Source organism: Hippocampus comes, unplaced genomic scaffold (genome assembly GCF_001891065.2).
Source record: "Hippocampus comes isolate QL1 unplaced genomic scaffold, H_comes_QL1_v1.1 scaffold236, whole genome shotgun sequence".
NCBI lineage: Eukaryota > Metazoa > Chordata > Actinopteri > Syngnathiformes > Syngnathidae > Hippocampus > Hippocampus comes.
The window spans coordinates 391,255-402,842 of NW_017805879.1; the positions used below are offsets into that span (position 1 = coordinate 391,255).

At 40.6% G+C, this 11,588-nt stretch overlaps 1 protein-coding gene across 1 annotated transcript in view; it reads right to left on the reverse strand.

Annotated features, from left to right (window-relative positions):
• Positions 1-11,588, reverse strand: part of mdn1 (midasin AAA ATPase 1) — a 97,171-nt gene that overhangs the window by 34,321 nt on the left and 51,262 nt on the right. Inside the window, exons 39-48 of the mRNA XM_019888982.1 lie at positions 10,288-10,564; positions 6,797-7,029; positions 6,554-6,649; positions 6,192-6,286; positions 5,685-5,809; positions 5,358-5,510; positions 3,748-3,857; positions 3,567-3,640; positions 3,281-3,464; positions 3,053-3,197 (exon numbers count right to left, since the gene is read on the reverse strand). Coding sequence (XP_019744541.1) covers positions 3,053-3,197; positions 3,281-3,464; positions 3,567-3,640; positions 3,748-3,857; positions 5,358-5,510; positions 5,685-5,809; positions 6,192-6,286; positions 6,554-6,649; positions 6,797-7,029; positions 10,288-10,564 — 1,492 coding nt within the window. The remainder of the gene's footprint in view (positions 1-3,052; positions 3,198-3,280; positions 3,465-3,566; positions 3,641-3,747; positions 3,858-5,357; positions 5,511-5,684; positions 5,810-6,191; positions 6,287-6,553; positions 6,650-6,796; positions 7,030-10,287; positions 10,565-11,588) is intronic.

Here is an 11,588-nt window from a genome sequence, read left to right on the forward strand (position 1 = left end):
GCGTATGCATGAGTTCATGTGTGAATGCGTAATCAGTCAAAAAAGGCAGGGAACTTCAGTTGTAGAGCCAGGTCTAAAACTCAACATAAGCTTAAAAAAGCTTATGCTCCTTAGTATGTCAAAAAAATTATGTCAAAAGTCACCAAAATGGGAGTGGGGGGGGGGGGGGAGGCCCCGTCAAGGGGGGCGTGTTTGACCCCGGGGAACATGCTTTATTTTTTGGTTTTGATTTTTTTTTTTTACTGTCCGATAATAAAGTGCAGTTGCACCTTCACTACATTAGGGGACAGTGGCACTCTCATTGGCAGAGTTTGCGCAGGGAGCATTCGAAGGGAGGAAATATGACGAGGCGTAAGTAGTGCTTAGCTTCACTATGACAATGGTGGTAGACGAGGAAAGACCGGTGTGCTTACTGTGTCTAAAAATGTTGGTAGCGGACAGCATGATGACGCCAAATAAATTAAGGCGTCACTTAAAGACATTACACCCCAATCACGCTGATAAGCCGCTTGAGTTTTTTTTCAGCGAAAACGTGCTGAATATTGCCAACAATCATGCCGCTTTGTGACTGCTACTTCAGTAAACTAAAATACAGGTCCCGGCTACACATTGAGCAGGAGCTGAGAGTTGCTGTGTCCTGCTTCCAACCTCGCTTCAAAAAGCTGTGCACTGCAAAACGTGCTGATTGTAGCCATTAATCCAGACATCATATGTCATTTAAAAAAAAATCACCACAAATTATATGTTTTTATTTTGCAGTTTAAAGGTTTTTTTTTTTAATATTGTGCTCCTGAGTTAATGTTGCTGATCAGTTTGAATGCATTTTTATTTTTGGATTTTATGTAATTTTATTTTTCAGTACCGTGTACTTATAACAATTTTATAGACAAATTATATGATTTATAGTCGCGCGGGTGGGCGGGGGCAGGATGTTTTCTTCTTCCTGGGGGGGAGGGGGGCATGACAGAAAATAATTGAGAAGCACTGCTCTATGGAGAGGAAAACACCATCACCATAAATCTCCTGGACTCTAATTATCCCCAGAAGAGGATAGTTCGAGCATGTTTTTTTTTCCCCTCTCCCTCCCTAGTGGTTTACTTTCTGAACTAAGATCTCGGGGCGCTTCACACAGCGAGTACCGACAGGCCCTTTGCACTGTATCCATGTTCGTCATTGTTTTTCATGTTTCTTGTGCAGAGCGTGCCTGTTAAGTGAAATTTTCGTTGCACGAACGTGTAATGACAATAAAGGCAATTCAATTCAATACTATGGTGAATATTCTATTTTCAAGAGGTTCATGTTCGCATTGATTAGTAGCTACTGATCACAGTTTTCGGACATTAGGCGACATTTAGTGAACTACATGTTTTAACTACACGTTTAGACTATCACTGTGTGTCACAGTATGGCAAGTGAGGAGGCACATATTGCAATAGAGTCGGCAAATAATGATTTGGATCCGTTTCATAAAAGAAACCACGGGAGCCGCAAACCCTTTGGACATCTAAAATGAAGATCGATGCTTTTCATTTCTACTGGAGATACTAGTTGAACTCGGTGGCCCACCGCTTGAAGCGATACTCCGAGCGATGTTCCCTTTGTTATATTCGTAACACTGAGTTAGAATGAGCCAATGCGATTTGATTGGCTCCAACATGCCTGCAACCGTCGTGAGGATAAGCGGTTCAGATAATGGATGGATGGATGATAACGCAATTAAAAGCAATGGTTCAGTAGTAATCCAATGAGTTCTGGCTTGATGATCCTCGGAGCAATTTGTGAAGGCACCTTCACAAGTTGCCTCACTTTGCCAGATCCAATACGGATGCGACGCCAACGTCCTCAAGAAGGTGACTATGTACCATGGTACCTCTACTTACAAACATGTCTTCATACGAAATTTTCAAGTTACGAAACGTCTCAACAGGAAAATATTGCTTCTTGTTCCGAAAGAAATTTCAAGATACGAAAGGTAAAAATGCATGATGGGCTGCTACTCGCAGCTCTGAGTTTCCTGAATGCAACATACTTATAGCTGCTCTGCCATTGGCTATTACCGAACATCATGCTGGCATCCCATTGAGTAAGAGGGATGTCTAGCATGTGTCTGTGTGTGTAGATAGATAGATGTCTATGCAGCGTCCTCGTCATTCGCCCCTCGGGCCACGAGGCATTCCAATAGTTTTACGTAAATGTGAATAATTCAGAAAAAGTGTTTACCAGTCAGGCGATCGCTCACTATGCTGATGTATGCCTCGGACATTTTCAAAGGATTGCTAAAAGCCGACAAAAGCAAACGTCCTTGGATCAGTTCTTTACTAAATGCCAGGCAGAAACCACTTCCGAGAGAGAACATGGATTAAAGAGGGTAAAAAAACGATGACGCAGTTAAAAGTTAAATGACCATTGATGACGCAGTTAAAAGTTAAGTGACCATCATATTTATTCTTTATTCTATTCTTTGTTTTTTTTTTTTTATGTATTCTTTATTCTATTCTTTTTTTTTTTTACATGATACACAACTCTCATTTATTGTGCAATAATATAATTTTAACATGTATTTCTTGCATATTTTGATGCATTTTTATGCTTTAGAAAATTTATGTCTGAATTTTGGGGGGCTTGGAACGGATTACGGCATTTATATGGTAAATGCGTCTCTACTTACAAATTTCTAGTTTAGAAATTTCTTCCAGAACACAAATCTCTAAGTAGAGGTACCACTCTATATGTTTTGCAAATGTTGTCCGTGATAATACTTGCCAGTGGTTGTCGCAACGGGCGTCATTCAAGACATTTGACTAGGAGTGGCAGTGCTATGTGGAGCAATACAGTACGTATAAGTAGTAAGGGTATGCGTAATCGGACGCCCCCATGCATTTCATGTGCGATGGGTCTGCGCCAAGACAAGCCTTTGGATGCTGCCCAGCTGACACTGCACCCGAGCCCCTTGGCCCCTCTGACAGGGCAAGGGTGAGGAAAAAAAAACAATGCTGCCAAATTATGGAGGATATATCAAAACATCTTTTCATCTGAAATCCATGTAGATTACCTGTGAAGAAGTCCAGATCTTCAGTGAGCTCCATTGCTGGGTGTTTCTTTACGTATTGGACACATATTTTCTTCATCTTTCTGACCAAAACTGGCAGACGTCCTTGCAGTGATTCCAACTTGACTCCTCTATCTTGTTCCTCGTTCTGAAATCCGCAGATCATCATCAATACACTTAAGTAATAAACCCATTCACTTGAGATGTGTATAATCTAAGATAGAACCAAACCTGATGGTCTGTGTTCTTTCCTGGCAGGGCTTGCTTGAGAGCCTGACGAATTCGTTGAATGGGTGTTTCATCCGAATGTAATTCAGTATTGTCAAGAGAGACGATGTTTTTCTGTTCTACCAGAACAGTAAGACAGGGACCATTCAGAATCTCCTCAAACTTCTTGACAAACTTGAAGAGGGTCCTCGACAGAAAAAGAAAATAGAGCAATAAGTACTTGGAAAACATTTCTAAAGATTAAAATCACTGCTAGAAAAACATTGCGGCCAGTGGGACAATTTCTTACCGATGTGTCTTTTCCACTGACTGCTTGATAGACCAGAAACTAACATCATTCCACTTGGAGATTTTGACAAAATCCTGCGATGAATGAAATTGAAATGGTAGTGATTAATTGTCGTGATTTCATTATTATACTACACAGTTTTTTAATATGCTATTAAAAAATAAAATAATTTTCTATGTACCTTGAGCTCCTTCTCAATCGGCTGTCTGAGCTGTCCGATTTTGTTCTGAATGCAGTCTGAAAATTGACTGTAATATTTGTGTAGGTTCCACAGAAGATTTGACAATGTCACTGTGAGGGAAGGCAATATTAATGGTGGTTATTTTGCTGCCAACCCGAAACAGTCAAACAAACCAGATGCTAAAATGTGCTTCAAATAATACAAATACAAGTCAACATTAATCATCATAAGAATCCAGGGTCGAAATACATCTTTTAAGTAAACACTGAGATGGTGCAAGGATAAGAATATTGCAAGAGCTGGTGTACTACCTAAAGACTTAAGAAAGACATGGTACAGTCCCAGAAACATAGAAAACAGCAAAGTCCCACCATTACTTCTCTAATAAAAGTTGTAAAAAGCTTGTTTACCGCTCATGTCTAATCATCTGAATTTTTGCTTGATTTTCACCCTAAACACGATTTGCACAGAGAAGGCTCTCTGCGATAATGATGGACATCTTTCACAAAGTTCCATCAAAAATGAATGTATGGAGGAGCGCTTTTAAGCGATGGAGAAGGCGCGTTTCAGATAACTCTTGACAACTTCAACTATTTAAACACTTAAACATATACAAATTTGTGATAAGAAAAGGTGAAACGGCGTGTGAAGATATACATATCAGTAATATAACTACCAGAAGAAAACTGTCGATAAAAGGGACAGTTCGGAAAAACGACCAACCAGATGCTAGCCCCAACCTAGACGAGAGTGTTGCAGTCTCAACATGGTCGAGAGCTGCGGGTTTCCGACCCCCGCAATAGAGCCTACTCTGCAGAGCGCTTGATGTCTTCTTTTCTGAGGACTTCTGAGAGCAGTCTGTTCCAGGTTTCTTAGTCATTTTTTCCACCAGCAGTTTCTTGGAAAGCCCATCATACATGAGTGGTGCCTTTTTGTTTCAGAGGTGCTATGAGGCAAAATGGATCCAAGTCCAGCTACTTGGCTCAACTTCTACTTCATGGATCTGACGACCCTAGTCGTAACTCTTTGGTGAAATTTGAGCCAAGCCTCATTTTTTTTTCTTTTTCTTTGAGAAATGTATTGAGGTAAGCAAGTACAGCCGGTCATTTTTTTGTCTCACAGCCAACTCACAGAGCTTTGTTCTCCTCTTCTCTCATCTGATTCACAAGTATGATTGATTCGCTCTGGGTCCGATTCTGCAGGTCTGTTTTGGGCCTGACACTCTGCTAGCCTGCCCTTTTGACCAGACCATACCCAAGGTATTGGCATCTTCACAATTTGCTTCATCCACTTTGCCACATCCACTATTGCGTCGACGTACTCAAGAAGGCATCTTTGTATATGTAATGTAAATTTTGTCTATGATAATGCTTGCGGTAGTTGCAAAAGGCGACATTCAAGATCAGATCGGCAGTGCTATGCAAATAGATGGAGCAAAGTAAGTTGTGTCTGTAGGTATTAACTGCCCCAATGCATTTTATGTGACCCTTTTCAGGCTCGGCTCTGGTGACGGGTCTGCCTCTGCCATAAAATCCAAACATGTCCATCATGAGGGTATGTAAACTTTTGACCATAACTGTGTGGTGTCACAAAGAGAAGTGCAAGCTGACCTTGTCCAGGCTGAGTGGGGAGCAGAAGGAAGTGACAGTGAAAGCTGAGTAACATGGCCAAGCGGGTATGGAACTCGCCCAGGCTCGAACCCTCCACGAAGGCTTGTAATGTGGATGACAATGAGGACAGGGACAAACCTCCCAACTCTTCGCCTACATAGGACAAGAATGTCATACAATGATGGAAAATGGTCACTAAGCATCTCAAATCACAGTAAATAAAACGTGAATGTTTTAAGAGCAGGGTAGGGGCAGTCATCATCCAGTTGTATGGTTCAGATTACTGTCCCACTTATGAAACAGCAAACAGAGCTGGTGCGTGCATACCTGTATTTGCATTCATCATCTGATCTTCCAGATATTTTGCTAAGAGCTGGTAAATAGAGAACCAGTGCTTTGTGGATTTCTCAGTATGTCGTTTCACAGCATTGTCCAGACTGCTTGACCAACAACTGCCACAGAAGATTGCATTGTCTACCATTACTATATATACACACCAATATTTACATTAAAAGTTATCCACACACACACACACACACACACACACACACACACACACACACACACATATATATAAAATAATATACAATAGACACGAGGAGGGACATGCTGTTTCACAATCATGTCACAATAGGGAGGCGGTAGGACATCCAACATGTTCCTATTGGTATGTTAATGATAATAAGAGGAAACTGGATCTATCAATCAATGGACTGTAAAAATTTGCATAGTGTATTCAACTGAAACAAAATGTATGAAATTAAATAAAACAGACACATTATTTGTCACAATACTTGCAGGTATAGTCCTGCAACAACGACTATATTGTCTTACTTTAACTCCAGTTTGTGCCACTTGATAATGAGCTGTGTAACTGGTGCAATGTTGCTCTGCAAGGAGACCGCACGGCTGGCATTATTCTCCCAATCCTGACAAAAGCAATAATCAAAACATTAAAATATGAAATACCTATCAGATGCACAGAATTAAATAATGATAAAAACGAACGTTTTTTTTTTCTTCAGCACTTTGCTTAAGCGAGATACTAGAAAAATCCTGCCTACTACTCAATTCAATTTTTATTGCAGGAACAGCCGGTCCATATCGATAAAATACAAATACAAACAGATAAGGAAAAAAAATAAAGATGGAAAATATTATTTAGTGATGTCAAACAAGTTGCAAACAGATCTTACTTGTGCTTTGCTCAGTAGTATCTCCAAGCCATTGAGAAACTTTGCTACAGGACTGGACAAGCTGAAACCCATGATCCTCTCAATCACCACAATCAGCTGGAAAGAAAAAAAAAAAGACAATTGAAAAAAATAATTATATTGAACTTCTTTCTACATTGTATTGGATACAATTTATCAGAGGCAATCAGCCTTTATTTTCAAAAGTTGGATCCTGGAATGTTGGAATTCTTATCTGTCACTGACCTGCACAAGCGCTGGGTGCTCCGGCCAGTCCTCAAGTCTCTTATTTACAGCTACCCTCATCTGTTCCAGAACAGGAAGACAGAGGCGGGCCTCACTCATATTGGGGTGCTGATAGAAGTCATAAGGCCCTTCTGAGTTGAGAACCAGAGTATCTGCTCCTGGTGACCCTTGCACTGTGTTCTGGATGAGAGTTGACAGCAGCAGCTCACTGCCTGTAAACTGCTGGTTTAGTTCTGCAAATGTAGGGGGAACCGTATTTAGACCAATTCAAAATTATTAATAAACACAGTACATTTGTATTGGAGAGCAGTGTTTTTCAAACCCTGTGCCAGTGTGCCGCGAGATATTGTCAGGCGTGCCGTGGGAAATGATCCAATTTGTATGCCTGTGTGGTCTACCGCCTGGCAGAGTAATCATGTAGTACTCTTCCATACCGGGTAGCAGCAGCAGCTAGCTAATGGCCTTATGCTTCGAGACAAATGATGTTTCCGGCGCGAGGCAATACAACGAAAGTTATCTTTCATTTAGATTTACTTTTACCAGAGATGCAATGGCACCGACTCCGTTGTGCTTGGTATGTAGTGAAACAGCGCTATGGTCCCTAGTAAGCTTAAACTCCATCTCCAAACAAATCACCGTTCACTTCGAAACAACAATGTGGAGTATTTTGTTCGCCTGTGTGAATACACGGAGAAACAAGCAATGTGCATGAGAAAAACCGCTAAGGTAAACGAGAGAGCCTTGAAAGCAAGTTGCCATGGCGCTGAACATGTGGCTAAATCAAAAAAGTGGCAGAGCAATTAATACTCCCCGCCTGCAAAGCCATTGTAAATGAGATGTTCGGACCCGAAGTGGCGAAAGAAATAGCCTGACTGCTGTAAAAACTAAAACAAGGAAAGAATGAGAGCTGTGGAGGAAGAGCTTCGTGTGTCTTTCATCGACTGCTGCCAGGATATCAGATCTGTGTTCATCCAAACCATTTATCACAATGACTGAGAATAAATATGAAAGATTCTAAAATATTGGATTGATGTTGATTTGATTCCTATTGAAGGTGTTTTAATCTAGCGTTATTTTTCAATGTAAAAAAAAAATGCTTATCATAACAACATAATTAATTGTTAAAATAAGCTTTTTTTCCACATTTTCAGTTAGTGGTGTGCTGCAGGATTTTTTCAATGAAATAAATGTGGCTTGGCTCGAAAAAGATTTAAAATCACTGTTGTAGAGCACAGTTCGGGAACCTTACAAATATTTAAAAACCTCCCCGTCACCCCTTTTGGGGGCACCTGGCTCAGATAGTAGAGTGTGTATTTGTACAAATGCAAGGGTACCGTATTTTCCGTACTATAAGCCGCATTACATTTTTGCAAAAGCCAGCAGTGTGCCTTTTAATCCTTATTTATGGATCAAACTACTGATTTCTTGGACGTAGTGTAAAGTGCTTTGTAACAACTGCAGCGTTTGTGAAAGCTCAATAGAAATAAAGCTGGATTGTACTGTATTGTATTCCTTTAGCGCAGCTCCATCTAGTGGATGCATAACGCAACTGCAGCCATTACTGTGGCTTCTATTCTATGCGCTTTATAAGTGCGCCCAACATATGATAACAGTTTTAAAATAGACCATTCTTTGAAGGTGCACTTGACACTCCGAAGCACCGTATAGTGCGGAAAATATGACACTCCGTAAAATCTCGAACCGTCCAGTCGGTACGCTCTTCATGGGACAATATGGCCTTATGGACACCATTTTAGTTAGAACAATGCGGCAGCAATGCGCCTGCTAATTATATTATGTTTTCAAATCATTGAATGTCGGGCTTTGCGTGCATTTGACAATGATAATTTTGAATAGTGGACTAAATCAAATGTTACATTATCCGTGACTATAGTGAATTATAAAATGCTCAACAAGACTGTTTAATCTCAAAGTTTGTTTCACATTTCAAAACTTCGTGAACTGCTGGGTTGTCTGTCGTTTGTATTTGAATGATTGTGGTTTCGATTCCAGTTCCTCATTTTGACTCTGGTTCCAAAGGATTCTCAATTCTGATTATTTTGGGGTGCAAGGTCAAAAAAGTCTGCATGGCTTAAATAAGGGCTCTCGAAACTGCAGCCATCCGTTTTAAGCGACCAACGGGAAAGACTAGCAAACATTTGACACAGCTCTTGGGCTTTGGGTGGCAACGTCTGTTTTTATCTCTCACTTGTTTGTTTCCAAACAGACACATCATTCGGTAGGGTCACTGACCACCCCAAAATCCTTTAAAACCTTTTAAAAGTTTTTGGGGGGAAAACTAAATTTAAACATGAGTGTAAATGAGTGTACACGAATTGCTTGCACTGATGGGCTAACCTAATCTAGTGAACCCAATAGATAAACAGAACACAATTTGGTAACCCATTCTAGATTAGTGGAATTACCTTATAAACTCAAAAACTGTTCCTCATTGGGGAAAATTAGCTTGCCTGCCAATTTGGGAAATCTGCCTGCAGCACTGTGGACACATTATTGTCTACTGCAGTAAACAAGAACACACTGTGGCTTGGTCTAAAATAATACTTGTGTTTATTCATGCTAGCTTGTGATTTGAGTTGACCCGCTCTTTAGTGATACGATGCCACCATCGTGACAATGAACATATTTTATCCTTTAACTCACCCAATTATGTCTTCGCTTTTGTTCAACACGGGACACTCCGTTCAGTCTACATGTCATGCAAGTGTTGCACTGAAAAACGCTGTCCACGCATACAGAGCGTATCAACTAAACAATGCGTACCGACTAAACAGTTCAAGACATACGTACCATATTTCCCACACTAAAAGGTGCACTGGATTATGTGGCGCACCTTCAATGAATGGCCTATTTTGTAATTTTTTTCCATATATTGGACTCACCGCATCATAAGACACAATCGACAATGCATCCACTAGATGGAGCTACGCTCAAGGAAATGACAAAAGAACACTACACTACACGACACCCCACTACACGACACCCAGATTTAGATAGCGACGATCAGATGTCAGTAAAACTTAATTAATAAAGCAGCGACACAGTTCACTTAACCAACAGCAAGTTATAACTGAGTCGTAAACGTTGAACGCTGCTCTATTTCCATGTTCAACTGCGTAACCCCATCGCCTTAAGTTTGAACTCTGCGTTGTAAGTATGTCTCGAGCAAGGAGCCATTTTGGGGGTTTGACATATTACCGTACTAACCATAAACAAGGCGCATCAGATTTTAAGGCGCGCTGTGAGCTTTTAAGAAAATGGAAGGCTTTTAGGTGCGCCTTTTAGTGTGGAAAATCAGAGTACTGTACTCTGTAATATCTTGAACCATTCAGTTGGTACGTTCTGCATGCTCTGCATCCTGTATGTACATACATAAATACATGCAGTACGTACATACATAAAGTCCATACATGTAAATATGAAAATTATTTCCGGTGAAAGTTAGTGAGAGTACAAATAAGGATACTCACCAATTAGATGATAGAAGTGTGCAATCAGCGGGGCAGCAATTTGGTAAGAAGAAACCATGGCCTTGATAAAGTCATTGCTTTGACTGTTGGGTAATCTGCTCCGGTACCACAATGACTGAGCATAACCAAGACATAGGCGCTGATGAATTTGCACGACTGTGTTCATTGCAGGAGTCGACAGAAAACTTTTTTCATCGAGCCCCCTACTGGCTTCATCTTCCTCCAGGTCTGCATCAGTGGGGCCCTCCAGGCTTGGCAGAGACATGTCTGAAAAGTCCTGGACGGAAAGTGATAATATGAACTCTTAAAATTCAGAACAAATCTTTGAATACATTTCCCTGCCAATTAAAATATGAAGTATAAGTTTGCACAATCACCCTTTACTAGTGTGTCTCTCATCATTTGAGCTCCTTGTCCCAGTCTAAAGTTATTCATACAATTCTGACTGTAATTAGAACTGCCCGTCAATGAGAAGCATTGTCAATTCTATGATAAGTGCATATGGGCCTGTCTGCTGTGTAGGGCAGCAAACTCCACTGACCTAAGATGCCAAGGAAACAGCCTCGCAAATATGATGACAGACGGTATTGCTTATTTCTTGCATCATAGGGCGCTTTGAGTGTAAGGGGTGCCTTCAACGAATGGCCTATTTTCAAACTGTTTTCATATACAGTGAAACTCCTCTACAACGAAATCATATTTGCAGCAAGAAATTTTTCACAACAGGGGGTATTTCACTTTAGCAAATTTGATATCAGATGTAAGCATAGACACACCCGCACACACAAACGTATGTGTACACGCACACACAAATGTATGTGTACTCTATTTTTATTCCAATAGTGCATAAGTATGAGCACACACTTATTTGACACTTCATATTGTCAGTGTAGAAAGAAAAAAGGGAAAGAAATTGCGAAATTTACAATCAGCATTCACTTTCACTTACATCAATTTCTTGGATAATGTCTTTTATTTTGCTTGCTCCGTCTTTCATTTTGATCACTTTTACCCTCTCTTCCAGCATCAGAGCTCTTCTTGTCTTAGCTGCTTGACATCCAATGGTCCGTTTTGTAGCCATTTTAGCAATGCAACGTCCATCCTCGTCTGAATCTAACAATAACAAATACTTCCTGGCATGCAATGAACTTTTAAGCCAGCCACGGGACGCTTCGTAGTCCTCGATGGCCATAGTTAGCTCGCGAAGGCTAAAAACCTTACGCTAACTGGAGCGCTAATGAGAGAGAAGCGCTCCAGTTGGCGTAAGGTTTTTAGCCTTCGAGAGCTAACTATGGCCATCG